The sequence below is a fragment of the Ruditapes philippinarum genome, unplaced genomic scaffold (assembly GCF_026571515.1).
Source record: "Ruditapes philippinarum isolate M1 unplaced genomic scaffold, ASM2657151v2 ctg5478_1_1_1_1, whole genome shotgun sequence".
NCBI lineage: Eukaryota > Metazoa > Mollusca > Bivalvia > Venerida > Veneridae > Ruditapes > Ruditapes philippinarum.
This window is the reverse complement of record NW_026854748.1, coordinates 27,913-52,565: the sequence shown is the minus strand read 5'-3', so window position 1 is coordinate 52,565 and position 24,653 is coordinate 27,913. Positions and strand designations below refer to the sequence as shown.

The following is a 24,653-nucleotide window of genomic DNA, read 5'->3' as shown; positions in this document are numbered from 1 at the left end:
AGCACATATTTCCCTTCTAAAACGACGTCATTTTAACGCGGTTCATTTATAAAGTGCGCTAAAATGACGTTGTTGTTTGGCACGCGACTCATCTGGCACCCCCATGCCAGATGAAATTTCCGGCATGGGTAAAACTCACGGAAACGCCAGTCTGCTATGCAAGAAAATATTAAGCTGCTTTTAAATTGTCACATTAATTTATCGTAGACTGGAGATTTATCATTATTTTGAGAACGCTCATAACTCGTTAATTATCTTTAATTTCTGCATCTAGATATTCATAAAGTAATTTTTCATAAAAAATTTTGATTTTCATTCGAGCTTTCCCCACCAAATAATGTTTTAAAATGGTTGTAAAGTTGTTCAATCATTTAACGTATCAGTCTTTTCATTATCTTTATATATGTCAAAAGTTACGGGGTTCACAAATGGAGAAGGCAGAACATAATTGGACAGTTTTCAAGTTTATTTGCTAATTTGTTTAGTTGTTAGATACTATACCAAAGTTACTGTTAAGAGTATTGAACTCATTTTGTTAAAATTTCTGTCTTATTTTATTTTCAAGAATATTTAGTTAGTTACCAGGAAATAAAAATCATTCGCTTTATCAAATAGCATGGAATTCCCTAGAATATTTCTTTAAACTCAAACACGTCAATTGTGTTTCAAAAACAGCTTGTTTGTATGAAAACTGAACTACTGTGTTAAACATTATACGAATGAACAGTTGCATACGAGACTAGTAGAAAACATCATATATAATTACTGCGGGGGGGGGGGGGGAGATGCTAAGTGACTAAGACAGTTCCCTGGTAAGTTTCAAACTTAATTGCTAAAGAATACTACAGTCACTGTCCTCTCTTCAGCATTATTTCAATTTTGTACGGATAGACATACGGTAATTGTTACTTTTGAAGCCGACGATCACCAACTATCGACTATTGCACGCTACTAAATTTGCCTTTATCAGAAATTATTGCCATGTGTCTAATAATGAAACAAACACTACTTGCAGCACCAATGTTCAGTGTATTTTTACGAACAGCACTGACTTTACAGCTAAACAATATTCAACAGTTCAACAGTGACTGTATACAAAAAGGAGTGAAAATAAAAAAAAAACATGACACATGTTATATAAAAAGCCATTAAAACAGTTCCATCTAGGAATATAAAAAAAGATAAATATTGATTGGAAAATATGAGAATTAAATGTTTTCCCATTGCTACAACATGTTGCCTGGGGCCTTGTTGCAACTACTCATGTATGGAAAGTTACGTGATTTTATCTTTTCCTTTTAGCTCCACGACGCATTTGCCATTGATCCGGAACAAATCTGCTCTGACGAATTAGTGTTTTTGTTTCTTAGTTAATATTCATTGTACATGTATATGTATTTTACAACACAACAGGATAAAAAGTAATACAGAAGTTGTTATACAAAATGGCTTGCGAAACTGGTATGATGTACTTTTTTTCTATTTATCAATTGCATGATATATAATCCGTTTATACAATTTAAATATCATGGATATTCGTTCGAGATTTACACATTTAACAAATATTTATTACTTTATAATATATATAATATATATATATATATATATATATATATATATATATATATATATATATATATATATATATATATATATTATAATATATATATATATATATATATATATATATATATATATGTATATGTGTGTGTGTGTGTGTGTATTACAAGCTTAAGGCTACATTACATAATATCATATTCTGGATGATATATAAGTAAGGTAAACTTCTTGTCAAGCTCATCCTATTTATATATCGCATATTATATATATTAAAAACCGTCATCTGACGGTACGCACATTGATTTTAAAGTGATTTTCAATAAAGTATTATTTAATAAAGGTTTTATATGACTTTTAATGGTGATATGAAAAGAAAAGAAACAAACAAAAGAAAACGATTTTCATACAAATTTTAAACCATGTTAAAAATCAAGTAGCAATCGAGGTGTGTGGTTATTTCAATAAAGTCATTTATAATATATATCAACGGATGACTGAAATATCTTTTAAAAATTATTACTCTGATAATTGCTATATATTGTATCCGGTTTGTGAATTACTAAAATGTAATGTACATTGTATTCACATTTTAAAATTCTCTTATCACAACAGCTGATCATTGACATCCTGTACGAAATTTTCTGCACGGAAATGGGGCGGAATTCAATGGCATATTCCGCCTAGAAATTAAAATTCTCCCCCAAATATACAAGTGTTAAACCATTTGCTTTTTGGCACGGATTTCCGGCCGGATTCCAGGCGGAAACGGGACGGATTCTGGGCGGAATTGGGACGAAATATGCAAATGAGTTGGAGCGGAATCTTGGGGCGGAATTTTAAAAGCGGGAATCTTGGGGGGCGGAATTACGAAGAGGAATCTTGGGCGGAATTTCGGAGCGGAATTGTCAAAAAAGATTCTGGGCGGAAAATTCTGGGGGCGGAATTTTTATGAGTTTAACATGATCACATTTTTGGGATAAAATTATCAATAATGTATTCACATTAAATTTTCTTTCATAAAATTTAATAACATTATCCTTAAGTCCAAAATACAGAAAAGAATACCCTACATTCACAAAATCACAAACAGTTTTTTTCCAGCTGAGGTTTTGGGTAGATACTGGTTTTTCCCCTAGAAATCCAACCACTTTGTTTTATGCAATTATTTTGCTGCCGAGTGTTTTGAATCATAAATTTGTTTTCAATGTTTCTGATTATTTAAATAACTATTTCTTTAATTGATGTCTGTTTTAAGTCCACTGCCTGTGTTCCTAGAACTTCTTGTGGTTGACGCTCACCTTTAATAATAAAATTCATAATAAATTAAAAAGAAAATGTTGTAATTGATTTATGTTTTATTGCATAATTATATGCAGTTATATTTTTATATTTTTTGATAACATTCAAATTTTATGTTTCCAACAGTATTAAATATTAACTGTGGCTTTTGCATATTCAAAAATACTAATTAAAGCTTACACAGTGATTTTATTTCAGTGCACAAGTGTTTAAGAATTGCTCTGTATAAGAATAAATTAACTGCTTTTATTTGTGACACTATTTATTACTGGGTTTAATGTATTTTTTCAAGGAAGATGTTGAATAGTAAAAAAGTATTGAGATTTTTAAAAATATAACCTTTTCAGGGATTAATACTGGCACATCTTTATTGAAACACCTTGTATCTCACAGTCAGGCACTTAACTCCCAGTCTGAAAATATGAGTTGGTAAAAATGTAATTTAGATTGTTCCATTGGAACACAACACGTACATGTAAATAATAATAAAAAATTGGAAAAATTTAAATGAAAAAATGGGGAAACCCCCTGTTCAACTGTACAAAACTTCTGAATTTTGTACCGATTTATTCTATTTAATCAAAAATTGATTTAATTTGTTTAATTTCCAGGAAATGAAAAGATCAGTACTACATGCTTTTATTATACAATAATATACACCATTCATTAAATACAATCATTGAATAATTTATATCTTACAAATTATACAATGTATTAAAGATTTAAAACAATTATAAAGAAAACAAAATGTATGAAGTTGAAAATAATAAAAACAACATTGAAACCTTGCCTACAAATTTTAGTTTGCTACCAGTGATAGTTTGATATAAAACTGTTTTCTGCATTAAATTATTATTATTATGTAACTTTAAGGCTATATAATTACTGATTATGTTGTACATCTCCTTGTCCCATGTTATCAAGAAACACTATTTATCATACAAATTCTAAAACACTTTGAGATCATGAACAAAACTATATCTCCAAAATTGTTAAAATATCAAAGTACATCCTCAGTAATTTGCACTCTTTTTTGCTGACCCAGATATCTTAGAATCAAAATTCCACAACTGTAATACACTGCATGGACAGGTCAATCATTATGTAAAACAGGGTTATTTACTCATCATCTTAACTTTCATTTATTGAATGTAAAACATATATTCAAGTAACAAAATAAATATATAGATTAGAATTTAAAAATCATTACAATTTTTGTACAAAAGAAATTGCAATGTCCAGACAAATTCTGCTTATATATTTATAATGTTTATCTCTCCAAAATAATTCAATGGAATAGTCCGATCCTGTTGGAATGACCAGTTGAGTAAATTAGTCATGCATAGATCCGTGGGAAACTGCTGGTCACAGTGGAGTTTTATCAGAGCTCTGATCTGTGTAGTGTAAACTCTCTGTGTATATATTAATTGTAGTATAAACTATTTACCTAAATAAAAGCAATTATTGGGCATATTGGTTGATCAATTTTATATAGATTTATAAGGGCATTCATATATGAGATTATTTCATGCACTGTTTTTGTTATTTTTTATTAAGAATTCTTAGAATTTAAAAATGGCAAGCACACTATCTTGTCCTGTGGCTGTCCTATATTTCTACAGTAATTCAAATTTAAACCGCATTCTTATTTCAATGTTGCTTTCAGATGATGTCATAAATTCATAATAAGTACATGTCATATACACAGCTGTTTGAAAAAAACGCTTTATATTATAAACTTAAGCATTTTGGAGGTGAATGTTTTCAAGTTCTACACTAGATTTATAATTAACAGTTGTTTTTCAGTACAAAATGTTTGCTTAATTAGTCTGACAAATAATATACATTTTGCCATAATATCTAAAAATAAGGCCTATTTTAAGTCTAAAAAAAAAATAAACCTATTTATTTTAAAAAATACACCTGTAATTATTGTTCAAGTATCATGCTTCAACACAAATAATAAGTACAGTTAGTAAAATTTCAATGTCCGCAAATACAAAACAAGAGTACAATTATGATTTAGACATCTTATATGTGATGTGAAATTCTGTTCACAGAAAATGTTTAAGTATAGAATTCCGCCCATAGTGGACCATTCCTTCCCAAGAAAATTTCAAAAGTTGAAAAATTCTGTCCACGATGAAAATGTTTAAGTATAAATTCTGCTCCAAATAAAATTCCAGCCGGAATTTTTTTCTAGTTTTCCGCCCAGAAAAGTAACAAAATATTTTTCTTGTGAGACGGAATGACATGGAATTTGCGTTTCCGTCCCTGGGTCGCCCCACGAAATCACTGATTCCGTGTCAATTCCGTGCCAATTCCGCCCAGAATCCGTGCCAAAATTTCGTACAGGATATAGTTAATTATTTTCTTTAAAATTACATTTTTTTAAATAATGAAATATTTAGTATTATCAACCCGTTTGTACTTTTATGATATATATGTTTTGCTCAAACTCATTTGTTAGCTGAAACAAAAACGTCAAAGATTACTATTTACTATTCAGGTATTTGAAATCTACAGTTTTTGTTGTAAAACGAGCATTAGGTTTTCTACGAGTAGGGAAATTATATCAAGGGAGGGGATGTTGTTTAAACCTATTTAAATTATTTCATGTAAGCTAGATTGGTCAACAAATTTCAACATCATTAAACAAGAAGTATCTTTAAAAAAGATACTCGGCCTAAGTAAAACAGGTTAACATGCAAAATTATATTATTTCTTAGTTTTCAATACAAAAAGAAATGTTACCAATGCTTGCATGATAATGACATAATAATCAATTATTGTAGGTAAGAAAATACCCATTTTGTAAACATTGACATTAAATTATAGCATATTGATATTGCTGATTTTTTTTCAAAGTAGGACAACTTCTATTTAAGGTGTCCCTTTTCCTTGTTCTACGTTTGACTTTGTAAATTTGGTAATCATTTACAAATTAATCTAAAAGTTAATGAACTATACTAATTCCTGTACATTTTATTTTAGGACTATCCCTTACATTTTATCTTAGAGTTGTCCTTAAAATTTTATTTTAGAATGGTAAGAACTATCCTTTACATATTAATTTAGAATGGTTAGAACTGTCCTTTACATTTCATTTAAGATTGACCGATGAGATTCACCGACTTCGGTTAATGACCAGGGAAAATTCTTCTCATATTCAGTCCTTCCCTGTTAATTTGACAGGAAGTCAAATTGATAAAACGGACTTCGTCCGAAAAAAAGCAAACACTCTGGTTAGAAATGCAGCCACTTTTTTGTGTCCTTTTTTGCAAAGACTTAAAATATAGACACAATTTCATATTGACATAAAGTCATGTTATTCTGTCTTTCATTATTTATTTTCCCTAAATTAAATTATGCCCCACTTCTTTTTGAATAAATGAATTAAAATTTTATTGGAGGTGATGAAGATTTTGTTAGCCAACTTAATGAGGATAGTCAAAGGAAAGCAAAAGAAGAGCTTCACGAACTAAATGATAAGGATCGAGCTATAGCTGTACAGACACTGAGAAAATAGGTTCTTGAAACCGACTGGCTAAAATCGCCTACAGGTAACTGCTTTGCGATAATTAGTAAAGGTTTTGAATGATGTTATGAATGAACATGTAATTAATAAAATATACTTTATAAGATTATTAATAAGTTTCAGAAGAAAAGTATTCTAACTAAATCGTCAAGGTGATGATTTGATTCGGAGTTATAAGCCTTTATATGACTGCGTTTATTATACAATTTTCTGTATTTAGCTAAACGAACTGCTTGGCATTTTCATGTCGCATATTAAAAGAAAATCAACAAAAAACAGGAAACATAGAATAAATCTTGTACACGTACAGTTGATTTTGAGCGACAATGAAATAATGATGTACATGTATACTTGTGATGTTTGCTGCATAATGGACATTTTTTTGTAAATTCTCATTGCAAGAGTCTGGTAATCTATTCCTTATTCTTACATATTGTGTTAATTAATTAAGGCTACACACCCTCTCTAGTTAAAATTTCCAACTCTTCAAAGATTTCAGTTTCCTGCTACGATTTTTGCGGACAAGAAAGTTCAGTCAACTTGGTGCGAGACAGAATTTAGAGAACTATTGGACATTGAGGACAAACGCTCCAGAATACTTCAGAAATATTGACCCAGCTGATCCAACTCTTCAAGCTATTTTGAAATTAGGGTAATATTTAGAAACATTTCAATTCTAACAGTAAAATTATTTATCTATGCCGCTTGTAATTATTCAGGGTATCATGAAAGTCAATGTTGTTTGAAATAACTTTTGTTCTTGACTTTATGAGTCTAATATCTAAATATGAAAAAATCCATTTGGTTAACAACATATGCGAGTTAGAAACCATGGCCATGGATATAGATTTATGGGGAATTTAGTTATGAAATCTGTCACCAAAGTAACAGGATTGTTATTCAACACACCATATGCGTCTTGTGAAACTTACAAGAAATTACATGTATATCACTGAATTGCAACTCTAAATTGTACGCTGCAAAAGTATAATTTAAAACATAAATAAATCAAAAAGGATATTTCAGAATATCGGCGGAACAATCGACTCCATTCAAAATTTCAGTACATATTATTATCGTTTGTAATTTACCAACGTTTCTTTATGAATTATTGCTGGTAAATTGTCAATGCTGAGCAATTACTATTTCAGTGGAAAGAACTACAATACGCTTCTAGCTTTCAGTTCAACCCACTTAAGTACTACTATAACATGATATTGTATTGAATTTGTAAAAATATATATGTTAAAACAAACCATTTTCGTTTGTTAAAGAAGGTATATATATAAAGAAGGTATATAAATATACAAATGTAACTTTCACTATAAAAGCTCCATTGTAATAATGAAATACATTAATATTATATTTTCAAATTCACTATTTTCATTAGCTTGTCGATTTAAATCACATCACGTGACATGCACTTTATGGCTCTTTGTTTTGCAGGTTTTGCTTTAGTCCGAAGAAACTTGACAAACATGGCAGACGAGTGCTTATATTTCGATTGGGTAAGGGCATGATGTCATTTTGGATCATAGATTCAAATGCTTTTAGTAATAGGAATTTAAACTTCTTGAGCTTTTACTGGGGAAATATGAGAGGGGAGATATGCTGTACATTCCATCATCTAATCATGAAGTAGCAATTAAAAAAATGTTTGTGTTCTCGAGGAACATCCCCTTTCATAGAGTTTTTACATTCGTAGAATCATTATATTAAATACTTGTGTGTTTAAACTGTTGTGAGCAATATTTCACTTCTAAAGAAGTCTTTGCAGCTTAAGATACTGCGTTTGTACCATTACTTTAAAATGATATGACCACTACTGCACTACGGTGACAAAACATAACAGTGATATATTCTAATACCATCCGAGATTTGTATTGTATATCTTTGTAGGTAAAATAGATGTTGAGCAGTGCAAGAAATGGGGACTTGATAACCTCTACAAAGCCTGGTGTCTTGTTTTTGATTGGATTGCATTTGATGAAAACGTTCAAGTAAATGGCATTGCGACTTTTGATGACCACTCTGATATTACCTTGAACCTTTTCATGAATGTAGTCACACCAAAAATGTCAAGCGTTATGTTCAAATACTTCCAGGTATTTATAGCTTTACTTGGCTATTTTATAGATGTTGTTCATCTTACTTATGATTTCATTTTTGTTTCAATTATGTGGATGAGATGTAAAACTGATTTGATTTTTAATGATACATTTTGTTCTAGATTTAGATTACACAAGATAACATCATCGAATAACCCTATCAATCATTATGCTTTTTTAAGAATAATGCGTATTTATTAGTAGTTAATTTGTTAGAATCTATACACGTTATTGATTCAAGAAATATCTTTTAGTCTAGATATACAAAACTTAATTTTCATATTGTGTTTTACCGGCTGAGTTGTAAATTGAATGCCCAAAACGACAGGATTAAAAAAAATGTAGGTTCGGTTTGATTGAGTCTATTCATAGACGGTACTGGTTAGTGCAAATTACCATCAACGCCCCTATGAATACATTTTTAATCGATATTTCAGAAAGCTTTACCGATGCGAATCAAGAGCATTAATGAATATAAAGAGCCTGCGTTCTTTGATGCGATGATGGCAGTGGTTGGCCCTTTCTTGACACCAAAAATTAGAAGCAGGGTATGTATATATTTTCGGTCCTGATTTAAACAACTCTGCCAAGACAAAAAAACATTTCAGTGTCATGAGATCATAGTCCTTGCCTAGACTGATGTCGATAAAACATTCTGAGGGTTTTGTTGTTTTTTTTTTTACAAATTAATTTTTATAATGTACATTATAATGTACATTATGTATTTATAAGTGTGTTAAACTCACCGACGAAATAAATATTTTCTTATATATGAATCAGACAAGCTAGATAAGATTACAATGTTGAATGTTTGTTGATTCTATGCTATTTTATTATCTTGATGCTTAATCATCTATACCAACAGCCGCTTTAAATTTATTAAGTATTATAAATTTGTTATATAGACTTGACATGTTGTACAACCGTGTATAAATAATTATTATAATAATCTTAGTTGTTATATAATTGTTTAAGCTTGGTCATGTTACATGTCAAATTCTTTATAACTAACCATCCTTATATGTACATACATATAAAAGTATAAAGTATACACAAAACGCACACAAATAGATGTAATTGCACATGTGATATTTTCGCAGCAAGTTTTACATGGGCGTAGCATGGTAAAGATATACGAAGAAATAGGACAAGAAGTTCTTCCTAGGGAATACTTGCCGGACGAATACTCTGGTAAATGTGCCGGAACAACTAGTCAAATTATTGGTATGTGTTAGTGACACATGATATTGTTGTACGACGAAAAAAAAAACGATTTTTGATGTTCATTTCATTGTTAAATAGGCAATTTTATAATTTATTATGTTATTATTATATGCCCGAAAGGGCATATTATGTTATACCCCCTGGCGTCCGTCTGTCTGTCCGTCCGTCCGTACGTCCGTCCGTTAGCAATTTGGTTTCCGGAGCATAATTAAGTTCCATTTGGCCCACAATGTTCAAACTTCATAGGATGATTGTCCATATTAGGTAGAAGACCCCTATTGATTTTGGGGTCACAAGGTCAAAGGTCAAGGTCACTATGACCTTACAACTGAAAGCATAACTTAAGTTCCATTGGACCCACAATGTTCAAACTTCATAGGATGATTGTCCATATTGGGTAGAAGACCCCTATTGATTTTGGGGTCACAAGGTCAAAGGTCAAGGTCACTATTACCTTGGTACTGAAAACAGTTTCCGGAGCATAACTTAAGTTCCAATTGGCCCACAATGTTCAAACTTCATAGGATGATTGTCCATATTAGGTAGAAGACCCCTATTGATTTTGGGGTCACAAGGTCAAAGGTCAAAGTCACTTTTACCTTAATACTGAAAACAGTTTCTAGAGCATAATTCAAGTTCCAATTGGCCCACAATATTCAAACTTCTTAGGATGATTGTCCATATAAGATAGAAGACCCCTATTGATTTTGGGGTCAAAGGTTAAGGTCATTTTTAATAACTTAAGTATTAATCAACCTACAGCTGTAAAATTTTATAGGATGAACAGCGAATTCCCATGTCTTACAAATGCTTCATCCTTACTAAAAAAAAAAGCACTTTCGGGCATATAATGCTCCGCCTAGCGGTGCTCTTGTTTATATGTTAGTTATATTTGAACACCTAAGTTACATACATAAAGACATATGACTTGATTTCATTATTTAGGATTTTGGTGAGAACCATGATAATATACATGTATAAAGTATTTGTTTTATATCTATATTGAACTCTGTACATACAGTAATTTTGATGATCATTATCCCACATGTATTTGGTAAAAGAACATTATCCTTCCAAAATTCCAAATTTACTTAAAGTAGTGTGATCTGTTTTGTACTTTTAGACGAAATGATTACCAGCATGAATGAAAAGAAATTCAGGGATTATATAATGGATGTGAGTGGTGACAAATATGGTGTTGATGTCAAGATAAGAAAACAGGATACAACAACCATGGATGCTTCTTTTAGAAAACTTAACATCGATTAAAACATTCTGATTGTTAAATTACGTACACAGAAATAGGATGTGACCAAATGAATTTATACCAGCAAATTTTGAAGAGTAAATACAAAACAAAAACAATAGTAATTTAGATGCTTTATAGATATTTAAGTTTTAAAACTCATTTGTTTCATTAAATCATTTAATGGTTTGCATTTATGTTATAACATGTTCTTATCCAACTGGCGGAGGAAGTGGTCCCGATAATGTTGTAGTCGGGGGTGTAGTGGGTGTAGTAGGTGGAATGGGTGCATCCACTATAGTGAAGTTAAATTTAATACATCCAATGTTTCCTTTAGACGTAGTACTGTCCTTGACGGCTAGCTTTAACATGTAATCACCCTGAAATAGATTAATCTTGGTGTTAGTTTAAATCCATGGCCTACATTATGTCACAACTGTTTCTGTTTTTGTCATTTATATTGTTGTTTTGCTCATAGATTGATGTGATAGAATGAGTAAACTGTTTCTTACATGTATTTTGTCTGTACTGTTTTTGTAAAGTTATGGTAATTATGTGTTTCAATATAATGAAATGGGAATAAACGTATTTATTGTGAGTGGCGTTTCTTTGACTTCTATGTAACTCGGGAGCGTTAAGACAAAATATGCTGCCTTAAAGTTTGTAATATATTAGCTCACGTGTAATATTTTGCGCAGTAGATCTGACAAAGGTTGCAGCTTGATGGTAACTGTTTTATCTATACTTGGTGTGGCTAATATAGGACACCCGTTATGCCTACCGAGTGGAGTTGTTAATATTTCATCAATTTGTTCCTCAAAACTTGGCGTGTCTGTTGAGGCAGTACGATTGTTCCTATAGTCTATCAGTGTGCATAGGTCAATGTTTTTGCTACAGAAAATAAGACAAAGTTAATGGGCTTTAAAATACAAAAAAGGCTGAAATATATATCATTTCTTATTAAGAATTTCATATTTATGTACAAGCATAGAGTATCAAACTCAGAAAAAAGTAAGATGTAAAATTAGTCAAGCTATTATGATAGTGCTAAACTAAAAAAAACACAATGGCAGTCTAATCCTTAAGGAAAATCTAAACCTTATGTTTGTAGCTGTATAAAACTAAATTATTCAGTCCATTCATATTTATTTTAATTGACCGTTGAGGAAAACTACAGTAAAATAAAAAACGTACAATCTCATATAAAAAAAGAGGAAAACTAAAAAATGTTGCATTCTTGAGTTGATTGTGTCTGTTCATAGGCGGTTGTGGAAGGCAGGCTACGGACCCTGCTACCACAGAGTTTGTAATATTTACAATCTTGGCTTGCTGGTCGTCTTTTTTTAAGTACATGTATAACAATATAAATGTGTGAAAGATAGAAATATGATGCAATTACAAAATAGAAAATAAACTTTACCATGTGCCAATGTAGGTTCCTTGAATGCATGGGACTTCGGTTACATTTCCACTTAAAGAGTCTACTTTGTAGAGATAGGTATCTATGAAAGGATGTGATAATGTTCGCAGGATTTTCAAATGAACACGCATGTGTAGATCACCCGGAAATATCACTGGTAACGGGTACATGTCAAAGTTCAACCAATGATATACTGTACTTAACACACTCGTCTCTGTGATAATGTAAATAGCTCCATCAATTTCAAAATAAATTCAAATAATTAATGACAGAAATGTTGATTAATATAAGTGTCATAAAAAGATGTAAAGACTGTCATGTTTTTGAATTTAAAACCCCAAACTCGTCTGTGTAATTTTGTTAAAGTTCTAAAACCGTTTTACTTCCGTTAGTTGAAGGATTCTTCATTTAGTTGTTTCGTCTATTATATGTACAACATGAATGCATGCAATTATATAACATTACATATAAATTTCGAGTTACTGATTTTTTAAAGAACAAAAATAAAACAAACCTACCGCAGTTCTCGAACTGAAATGCCCATGCTGTTGTTAAGCACGTTAGAATTATTAAACTTACTTTCATGATTTCTACGTTACGTTTGAACTTTTAAACGCGATGAAGAACTAAAAGGAAAAGCAAGATAAGAAGTACTTTAGTAAATTTATGGCGTGTTGTGAATGAATTAAGTAAGGTCAGCTTAGTTTATTGACACATAAAGGCACACAAAGAAATAATAATATTCACATATAATACACAAGTTCTAATCTACCTGATTGTGTTCAAGAGCAAATTTGTTATTATTATCGGGATTAAGAAATAACCTAAATCATATAAAACAAAAACCTCACATCCTCTCTGGAAAACTACCATGCTAAAATATTTTTTATAAACAAAATGAGCCGCGTCATGACAAAACCAACACAATGCGTTTGCGACCAGCATGGATCCAGACCAGCCTGCGCATCCGCGCAGTCTAATCAGGATCCATGCTGTTTGCTATCAGTTTCTATATATACTTGTCATAGGGTTTATAAGCGAACAGCGTGGATCCTGATCAGACTGCGCAGATGCGCAGGCTGGACTGGATCCATGCTGGTCGCAAACCCACTATGTTGGTTTTGTCGTCACGCAGCTCAAATGTTTGTTACATAATATATGATTATATCAATACGAATGTCTTTGCTGGTATTCGAACCCCATTGATGAATAGAAACTCACATGTTTATAATTATCAACTATAATTAAGTCACTTTATATCAGTAATATCGAGTTAAAGTCTACAAGATGAACTTAATGGTTTGAACAAAATTACATTTTGTGTTCCATTGTAATGCTGTCGCTTTGTCGAGCTGTACGGTTGTCAATCTGTCCGAAGATTGACACAACAGTGGACTGACCGGGACATCAATTTCTAGTTATAATATAACAAAGATATATTATAATGGAAAGTTCTAAAGGAGTTATATAAACAATATATATGACTTAATGTCTGCGATAAAAATCAAATTTCTTATCCGCAGATCGGGCACATGTGAATGAAGTTCAGATTTCAATAAACGCATGCGTCAATTGTCAAAGGAAAACGCAGGCGAAATCGAATACATTACAATGCAGCCTAAAACCCAATGTCCGAGATCAAACGGAAATATTACGCCTTGACCGAAGATCGCACGAACCACTATCCCCTGAATTGCTAACCTGGTGCTCTCGCTATTGAGCTAAGCGAAATGAAGATCAACACAGGGAGAAACGGCACAAAAAGTGATGGAAACGGCGGATCAGTCACCAGACGAAAAATCTTACTTTTAATGATTTATTCTTATATTTTCGGGTGAATTTTTGGTTTCCCGCGTCATAACGTTACGATATGATATGCACATGTATTCTACAGTTATTAATAAATCTTCATATCTGTTAAATTAAACATTGCTCGCCTTTATGATACCGATGAGTTCAAATTTGCCTTACAAGATATCGATGTTGGACAAGGTGAATTGCATTACCCATCTAACATTGACTAGATCAGTTTATTATAATTAAATGAAGTACATTGCATGACTAGGATAAATAACACAAACTTATTGTTTTCTCTAAAATGAAAGCGGGCATTAAAATGGCAGTGTTAATTGACAAGGATTTAACAAATAACCGGATGTACACGTTTCTTTTATCAGTAAGATAACAGCATACTTGTATTACAATTAAGTGCATTTTGCTTTGTTGAGAAGGCGTATAGTTATGATACTTTGCAGTCAACTATTTATTTGCTTACACCATCAATTATGTAAAAAAGCAAAAATCTAAGAAAAATCCATCCATTTGAAAATCAAAATTTCACACCATGTGTCACACTGATATGTCCCATCAATCCACCCTTTGTTACCCCGTTCCTGTGAGTTGTTCTATTTGTGCGTTTCCCAATTTCTTTTTTCAGCTAACTTCTGTTTGGTTCATATACATGTATATTAAATTATATAGTTTAGCGACATAAAAAGCTAATCAGAAGTTATTAAAGCTCCTAAAATTAAATCATTTTCCTTAAACTTATTACTGTCTAGTATTATTTTTGAAATAAGGAATACTGTGAGGTCACTTTTGCACCAACTCTTTTCATATTTTCAATATTTCTAATTATGGTATCTGGCAGATTATGGACAAATTAAAAAAAGGCATATGAACAAGTACATATAACATAACAAAATATAAATTTTCAAATTTTAAATTATTTGTATCCTCTTAACAAGATCCGATCACATACTAGTGTGACATAATTGAATTAAATACTTTGTATGCATGCAGTTTCAAAGTTCGAGTTTGAAAAGTTCTGTAGTCAGAAACTATATTTATGTGACCCAAGCAATTTACAAATTACCAGCTTTCCAAATTAAGTAAACTTTTACAAGTTAACCGCGCAGGAGATTTAACCTAAGGCTCTTGTACCGTACATTTATTTTGTTATTAGTAAAGAACAACTTCCCAATCACATGTGCTTAAAATGTTTCTTTAAGATTACAGCAATTTGCTTTGGTATGATATGGCGCACATTTTGAAACGAATTTTGAACTATATTACAGTGTTTGTTCTTTCACATAAACAGTTAAAGCTTTAGTTTTATTTTTAAACATTAAACACAAATGTTCAAAAACAAAAACAATACAAATATCGGTAACCGAAATGAAAAACGATTATTTCATTTATTTAGACTTTCTGAAATAGTTCTAAAACGTTTATTTATGTAATTTTCTTCGTCAATTGTTAAGTTTCTCTTATCATGTAGTTTTTGAGCTGATGAAACATATGGGCGATATGAAATAGTCTTAACCTTTGAACGTTTCAAGTATGTTATTGTTATCTGTTTGTGTACGTTATTACATTTTTAACAATCTTTTCTTTGCAAACTATATGATAATGAGTATCAGTAAATATCATTCTTTATGTGTACAAGGTTAGCTTTTAAAAAAAGCTAGTAGCGACTCGCTTCGTAATTTCTTTCCAGGGGCGTGTTTAAATGTAAAAATGACAGTTCTGTTAGCTGAAAAGACTTCAGCGAACATCAAAATAAAAGTGACATATAAAGTTAAGGAAGCCAGTTCTCTCAGTTTAACAAAGAGGAATATGAGTATATATGAAGATGCATGTAAACAGATAGAATGAAGTCCCTATGTCTATGCACATTTACTATATGGGCTGTTGACATTGACCAGAACAAATAGATAAGTAGAATTCATAAAAATGTCTCTTTATACGAAGTTAAGTTGTAATATGTTATTTAGTATTGGACTTAGTGACAGATACAAGTCCTAAAGTAAACACAAGTTGTCAATCAATTCAGCCAGAAAAGCCGGGATCCTATTAAAAAATAGGATCCTGGAAATTGACCAGTTCAAGAATATAGTTTTCAGAAAAGCCGGGATCATATTAAAAAATAAAGAGATCCCACGAATTGGACAGTTCAAGAATACTGTTTTCAGAAAAGCTGGGATCGTATTAAAACATATAGGGATCCCGGGATTTGACCAATTCAAGAATATAGTCTTTGATTTTCCAATTAATTAAGCATATTATTATAAGTACTGTTATTTTGTTAGTAAATAGCTCTAAATATATCTATATCCTAAGTTAAATCAATTTAACTTTCATTACATACAATAAAAAAACCTAACGTTTAATGGCCGTTCATTACGACAATAATCAACACAAATATAGTTTATTAGTTTTTGCCCCTATTATCTTAAACGATCCCAGATCCCGGGCGTCCCGGATCCCGGCCAGTAAATACATACACTAAATACAGGAAAGGATGAAATGACCGGAAAAAAGGAAAAAGAAAAAAATGCACAGAACCAGAAGTCGTTTATGTTAATTAACCCAACGAAAACTTACTACAGAGTAAACAGGACTGGTGAAATCGCTAAATCAAAAGTCAGTGTAAATATGATTTACTGAAAAGAATCCATGAAAACAAACATTTTAATCATCATTATAGCTTTGCGCTCAAAACAATACTTGCTGCTTTTTAAAAATGGCATGAAAATTGAAGGTTTTTTGACGCTATATAAGATCAAATTTGGTTGGATCTAATTTTGGATCCTAGCCCTGATTAATAAATTTAGTAGAAAGCTGGAAGCTAAGCTTCGATTAAATTTTTGGATGGATTCGGAGTTTTAGGTTGTTTCTCAGTAAAATTCTAAAGTAATACCGGCTCGCCGTGGCGAGCTGGCAATATATATATGCATGTATATGATATTACAAATGATATATACAAATGTTATATACATCTGACATTGGCCAAACTTGTTCCAGAAGAATTTGTTTGTAGCGTAACATAACGCTTTTACAGATTTTACCTTTAGAAATAGCAACCTAAATGGCGGAACCCTGAGTTGTAAGGAGCATGACATTTATTATATTGTTTATATTGATGGTCCTTTTTGCAATGCAGGGTATTTTATTTTCCCATTGTAGCCCAGATCCTGTTTTGGTGTTTTCGTGCGACTCAAAACAATAAACTCATGTTTTGTCACCAGTCACCTTTATTCCATCGTGTTTACAGATGCATCATATTTGAACACTTCTCGTATGAATGTATCACTGACTTTTTCAGATTGGCCTTTTTGCAATAACGGTAATACAAATAGTCATAGCGTCGGAGAGTGAGGAAATAAGTATGAATTTCATGTCGTATCAAGATTTTATTAAAATGCAATTATAAGCAAATAAATATAGTAGTTTTAATTTTTCATAAAATGCTCGAAAATGAAATGCTAATTAAAAAAACATTTTAGCATCACTGGATCCACTCAAGTATCTCTTATATTGCCAAACGTAATTTATTTGAAATAAATTGAATTGCATGATTATATTTTAATTTTAGTTAATCAATCATTTCTTTACTTATTTTATTTTAAATTTATTAATCAAATTAACGTTATTAAAGCTCCTAAAATTAAATAATTTTCCTTCAAGGTCATTATGGAAAAGAGTTTATTCTTGGAATGACGGGTTATGAACGAATTCTGTACATAGCTTCTGAGGAAAAGGGCGTATATAATATTTCTGTACCCGACTCAAATCTAATAAAAACAGGATGGTTAGCTCAAGGAAGTACCAAAGTACATATCAATACGAATGTCTCTGCTGGTGTTGAGAAAAGCAGTGGTTTGCATATTGTTACAAGTGTCCCAGTCAGTATCATGATATCTGATAAAGGAAATGCAAGTGTGTACGGAGCTTGTTTGGCTTTACCTTCTTCCTTTATGGGAACAGTTTACATGGTTCCCGCATACAAGAGGCGTTTCTGCGGTTTTATTGTAGTCGCAATTAAAGATAATACTAGCGTAGCGATTATAAGCACATTAAACAAAACAGAGACTGCTGTACTTCCAAGTATATTAGACACATTAACATCTATCGGTTACGAAGAAGACATTTCAAGTACTATTGTATTAGCAGATAAACCTGTTTCTGTAATTGTGGGAACCTCAAGGAGCGATATAGAATTGCATTCAAGTATACTTATAGAACAGATATTGCCGTACGATGCGTGGACAAATGAATATATAATACCTCCTTTACCACCAAACTCAAACTTCACGATGCGGATTATGTCAATGGAAGATCAAACAGTCTGTATGTACATTAAGCATAATAGAACATGCTTTGATGTTCAATCCGTCACAAACATGAATCCTGTTGCACAGTCAGAGCCTTTAACAATTTCATCAAGTACCTCTATCGCTATCATACAACATGGGATGCATTATTGCAATCAGACAAATTATTCATCCGAAACATACCCATTTATGATAATCGTCCCCGGAATAAAGCATTATTTAAATAGATACAGTTTCGTTATTCCAGACTTTACAACTACAAACAATTATGTCGTTGTGATGATACAGACGTCTAGAGCTTCTGAATTAAAGCTTGATGATAAAGCGTTTGTTTCTCTTCACTCGTACAATGTAAGAACTTCGAAGGGACAATATCAAGTATTAATCTCAAGTATTTCAGTAGGCTTTCACCTCCCAGATGGAACGAAGTGTACAAGTTCGGTTTCTCGAGCCTACGGCTTTGCTTTAGGCTATTTCTTTGAAAGGAAATGTAAGTTTGCATAGATATTTATTAGATAATGAACTTGTTCTGAAAAATAATTTATGTAAAAATTATAATGTTGGTATATAAAAGGTTCAAAATATTTTGACCAAAAAGTTTATTCTCTCTTCTGTGTCTGTCTGGTGTCTTGCTGGGCTTCTTGTCGGTTTTGGGTTTTTTCGGGGAGTGTGTTCATTGAATGTTGTCCTTCCTGGTTAATCTTTGTTTTCATAGTTTACACATTATAAGATTATTTACATGACCAGTGGAAGACGAGACAGGGGTTATGAAGGTACTCAGATAATGATTTATGATTATGAACTTAACAAGATGTTATTCTTTTTTCAAGAGACACATTAACAGAAAAGAAAAAATAAATATACACTTTATTTTTAAATCTAATCGCATGTCCAAAATACAGCAGAACACAGCCATGTATTTAACAGTTGGGGAAGTTGGTCGACATGCTCTGCAACCTGTGGTGTTGGTACTAAGTTCCGTGTCAGAACATGCAACGAAACAAACAATAGTGGAAAAGGCTGTAGTGGGCACAGAGGCGAAACTCAAAAGTGTTTTTCAAAGCCATGTAAAGGTAAAATAAATAAATACCAGTAATTCTTGATTCTGTAATTATGTTATATGATTTAAAAGCTGTTCTCATTCTAAAATTAAAATTCAAGAAAAAAGTTATGACCTTCCAAGGTCCCTTGTATTCATTAATTTCAATCCAGTACTTTTAGCGTTTAAGATAAAATGTTACTTACACAGGCATCCCTTTTTCTATGAACCCTACGAATAGACTCAATATAATAAAGTCATTTTGTTTTTATTTTCATGAACATTTTTCTCTTTGTTTATTTTCTTTTTTGGCAAAGATTCATCAATTGTGGATAGGATAAGCTCATTATATATATGTTTTGAAATATGCTTCATTAACCTATTGATTATAGCCTTAATAAAACATGGATACAATGCTGCTTTTCGCTATGCTATGATAATGAATATATGATTAATCAAATGCTGAATGTGTTAGAACAAACTGATCTTTGTGGCTGCATGAACTTTAACAGTTTCAGATATAAATAATTTTGAGTTGTGGACATCATGGACCATTTGTTCAGTGAGCTGTGGTAGTGGTACACAATCTTGGGATGGTCTATGTAAAAATCGCACAGCTTGTCAACCAGAGGACTCATTCACAGAAATCCGGGAATGCAATAAATACCCATGTCCAGGTTTGTGCTTTCAACTGGAAAGTTGAATAACTACTTCATGTCATTTTAATGTTTCATAGGTTATAGTTTCAACAATTTTGATGTAGAAATACCCTTTAAATCCGAAGCAAGCAATGATTATTTCATTGAAAAAATATTGCATCAATATTGTTTCAAACAGCAACCTGCGAATGATTAAACAGAACATTTTAACAAATTTTCATCCAATCCTCATCCAATATGCACGTTCAAAAATGGTTTGTTATAACAAAGTGCATAATTCATGTTTGTTGCAGTGAACGGCGGATTCAGTTTCTGGGCCACATGGTCAGATTGTTCAGTTTCATGTCAAAAAGGAGTCAAACTCCGTTCTCGGACATTTGACAATCCTGCTCCTTCCAATGGCGGGGACTCATGCTTAGGGGCTAGGGAGGAAGCACACACGTGTTTCAAAGGACCATGCCAAGGTTTTTACTTTTAAGAACATTTTATTCTGTAGTGAACTACACAAAACTATATTTTAGGAAAATATACACTAAACACTCCATTTTTACAATGCATAATGAATAATCAATGCTACATATAAAGAGAAAATTAAAACCCGTTATTAAGCTGATAAATTGAATAATTATTATCATATAACGCAATTTTCACGATTTGTATCTGGTTTTATTTTTATACTGAGAAATATGAATAGAACTCATAAAATTCTTGAAAATTTAATAATCATTTCAGGAAACGATGTTAAGTCACAAGATAATATATGGGTTATATCAGCGTTTAGAGGTTTAATTATAGTTATTGTTATAATAATTGTAGTAGTAGTGACGTGTTACATGAAGAAAGTGTGTTCTTCAAATAATGGTAAGTACATACACCACAACTTGACTATTTAAGCCACTAGGGGCAGATTTTCATGGTATTTTTGACATGCTTCACATCTAACAGCCCTTTTTTGAAAAAGTAAAATAACCAAGACGTATTTTGCCTAAAAACTTTTTGTATAACTTCTTTGCAACATTTGAAATAAAACGGCAGAGAAAATATCACAAAAGATTCACTTAAATGTACTTTGTGAACAAAACAATCAGTTAACTGTCAAAAATTTGAAAATCCCGGGGCGGAGTTAATGGGGTCATGAACTTCAGATTGTAAACAAATACACGTGGCAGTGTTAACTTTCCAGTAGAAACTTGAAATATTACTCTAGGAAGGGAGCTGCTAATCAGTAATCGTCTGCTATAGTGTTTGTTTACATCAGCTAATTTTAGCACAGGTACAGCGTCCTTTGCATGATTTATCTGATAAACACGCCTACAAAATTCTCCCTACCAGGGAAGGGATTTTTGCGGGTTTCAAGTGTCAAGATAAGAACTTTAGCGCAATACCTTGTAATCCAAAACTACCATATGCACAAATTTATTAAGCAAGCTGAATACGGACCGCATCGGTTTTGTTATCCAGGGATTACTGTTTAGATTCACGGGCTTGCTAGAATCTCTCAGACATGTCTAACTGTCTTTTGTCTGTCAAAGCTGATTCAGAATTCATGTTGGATTAGTAAAATGCCACTTGTAGAAAATGGGTAATTACTGGTTTGTTGCCGAGTGGACTATCAACCTTGATATGAACAAAAAGAGGTGTTATAAAATCGACGTAAAACATAAACGAAAATCCTCTTGACTTAAAAATTGAGTAGTCATCTATAGCACCAAGAACCCAGGTAACTTATCAATGACATATTGGGTGGCTTTCCGATAATACTGTGGGATAAGCCGTTATCGGGACGATGTTTTGTGAAAGGCGCTCTACCGTATTGTTCTTATAATTGTATTCTTATTAAAGGTGCAATTGCGTCTTTGTCATATATACACACTCGGAAACATTAAAAAAATCCAAAATTTGGATTTTCATTTCTTTTAAAACAATGTCATTTATGATAAACTGATATTCCATTATTTTAATTATTTCATGATACCCAAGGTCGAGAAAGTTTTTTTCACGAAGATGAACCTGATAATAATATTCAACTGGAAGAATATGGAGACAATGCTATTCAAGCACAACAGCATGCTATTCAGGGTTCAGAAATATTTCATGATGAAGAGGACCTGCCTCGTGAAAATGGCAACATTCAACATAATGAATATGATTGTATCGAAGAAGGATTTCTGGAGGTTAGAGGCTGTTCTTTAGAATCATAAAGTTAATAAGTGTTGCGTGTGAACCACATTGCATTTACGTAATATACACATTGCAAAATCAAGATAAATTTTATTCTTTATTGTTAAAACCTTTTTTTAATTGCTGTTTCACATTATATTCTTTGTTTCAAAGTATGCAATGTCGATGGCTTTAAAATAAAGAACAAATATTATCACACACAAGTGCCCTGTGCAACAGAATATTGTGAAGGGTGTGTATTCCATGAACGATACTAGGCCTTCTTGGTCTTTCACATTTTGTATCATGTATCGAAATTATAAATGTTTATTTTCTCAAGGTGGTATACGTATATGTTTTGGTCTATCATGAATTCACTTTATCAAATATAAAACAGCTTTGATGATCTTTATATTTAATCAAAATATAGCAGATGACTGCTTTTTGGTATTGATTTTAATGTCAATGCATTTTTGTAAAATCATATTAAATCCTAATTTCTGGTTCTTGGGAAAGGCTCATGGGTATTGTTATCTTTGGATAACGATAATGTATTTGCAATTTTACAGAAATAAGTATTTTAAGCGTTTTTACTGAACATTCCATTTATTGTTTAACCCAGTGAAACATGTACAATAAATCCTATGTTATGCATAAAGACTGCGTACTGACGCATAATTAGGAAGCTTCTATCTGTAAATATTCAAAGTGATGGGTGAAAAACCTTATTTCTTCATTTAGATAATGATCGACACAATTAAGACTGTTTTCTGACATACATGACCCTAGTTTTAGCGATACTTGTCAACAAAATTAAGTATTGAGTTCAACTATACTAAACACCGTGTAAAATGTAGAGATTTCCCAGACTACAAGTTATATACAAATATTTCACCGGATATGTAGCGATATAAGGTATCTTAGATGAACTGTTTGGCGGTTTTTATGAAATCAAAAATATGAATGCCTATTCAAAATATACACTGCATTCGTTCTGCAAAAGTGGATTTATAGAATGTAATAAGCCGATGACCAAAGTCATCAAGTCATAAGTTTATAAATGTAAAAAAGTAATCAAAAAGTATCCAATGTTAAATTGTGGCAGTCCATTTTATGAACCGTCAATATAAAGCGGTAAATATGTTCTCTATTCATACAATACTTCTACAAGAATCTAGTCATGATTTATACAAATTATTTTTACTCCAAAGTTATGTTTTGCTTTTATTGTTTTCAGTAAAGATTTACTTACTTTTATTCATTGTATGTACATGGTCATTTCAGTCATTTTGCATAAAAGATTGATTGAGTGCTGAAATGTTGTTTTTGTCCATTAAATATTACGTAAAAGAAATGAATGACGTGTTTTCACTTTTGCTAATATAAGAACATTTATGAAGAAGAAAAAAGATATTTGTACGTTTGTACGTTTCAAATCTTTTTGCGTCCGTTTTTACCATTGTTGTTTTATGCTATAAGGTTATTATAAATTGGTGAGTACAATACTGAAATCTTTCGGACGAGTACATAGCTGTCAGAACTATATTGGACGATGCGCAAATCGAGTCTGATATAGGTTTTGAAGTTGTGTACCTGTCCAATAGAATCAGTATTGTTCTCAACTATGTTTAATGGCCTGTATTTCACACCACAATTTTTGACATTTTGAGAGAACTGTGTTACTTCAGTTACAAAAGTATGTGCAATGGATGTAGAAATGGCATTGGTTATATTTTATAATGGTGACATAAATTGTATTATAATTATGCACTCGGTTATAAAAGCTCGTAAGAGCTTATATGTTCATAAAAAATGACGATTATTTCTAAGGTATAATGTAATCATAGTTTGAGGTTCCTTGTTTCATTTTCAATATATAACGGGCTAGAAACACATACAAGCATTAAAAATGAACAAGTAGATTCTTTTATAATCCAGTGCCGGTTCGTTTCTTCAGTATAAACAAAGTACTTGTGTACATAATGTAGAGTATATATGAAAGAATTGAACATGAATAATTATAATGTTCCGTGAAACATAGATTTATAAAAACTACACATTAATGAGATTTTTTCATCGGTTTGCTGCTCTTCGTCAATAATATTAGTTTTGTTAACATTTCAATAGAAACCGGTGCTTACTCGTGTAGAAGCAAGGGAACGCAAACTTAACCGTATAAAAGCCGTTTTGTTTAACAACCGTGAGTTTATTGGGACAATGTGTACCAGTTTCCATGAGAATAATTATTTGATACAAATCAAATAAATAAATAAAGTGGCTTACA

The 24,653-nt window shown here is 31.7% G+C and overlaps 3 protein-coding genes across 3 annotated transcripts; 2 read left to right on the top strand and 1 right to left on the bottom strand.

Moving 5' to 3' along the window:
• The first annotated feature begins 1,306 nt into the window (after positions 1-1,306).
• On the top strand, positions 1,307-11,095 carry LOC132740926 (alpha-tocopherol transfer protein-like). Its single transcript, XM_060728990.1, has 8 exons — positions 1,307-1,461; positions 6,273-6,422; positions 6,890-7,049; positions 7,844-7,905; positions 8,297-8,502; positions 8,943-9,053; positions 9,606-9,729; positions 10,853-11,095. Exons 5-8 carry the CDS (start codon positions 8,452-8,454, stop codon positions 10,996-10,998), a joined length of 432 nt encoding a protein of 143 aa, XP_060584973.1. The 5' UTR covers positions 1,307-1,461; positions 6,273-6,422; positions 6,890-7,049; positions 7,844-7,905; positions 8,297-8,451; the 3' UTR covers positions 10,999-11,095.
• A 12-nt stretch (positions 11,096-11,107) lies between these two features.
• On the bottom strand, positions 11,108-13,057 carry LOC132740925 (uncharacterized). Its single transcript, XM_060728989.1, has 4 exons — positions 12,914-13,057; positions 12,396-12,609; positions 11,656-11,866; positions 11,108-11,355 (listed from the first exon to the last, which is right to left on the bottom strand). The coding sequence occupies exons 1-4, from the start codon at positions 12,978-12,980 to the stop codon at positions 11,188-11,190; spliced, it is 660 nt and encodes a 219-aa protein (XP_060584972.1). The 5' UTR covers positions 12,981-13,057; the 3' UTR covers positions 11,108-11,187.
• Positions 13,058-14,365: 1,308 nt separating this feature from the next.
• LOC132740930 (uncharacterized) lies at positions 14,366-21,102 on the top strand. The gene is made up of 7 exons (XM_060728993.1): positions 14,366-14,571; positions 17,503-17,563; positions 17,865-19,001; positions 19,402-19,584; positions 20,063-20,227; positions 20,503-20,673; positions 20,942-21,102. The coding sequence occupies exons 1-7, from the start codon at positions 14,494-14,496 to the stop codon at positions 21,100-21,102; spliced, it is 1,956 nt and encodes a 651-aa protein (XP_060584976.1). The 5' UTR covers positions 14,366-14,493.
• The last annotated feature ends 3,551 nt before the right edge of the window (positions 21,103-24,653 follow it).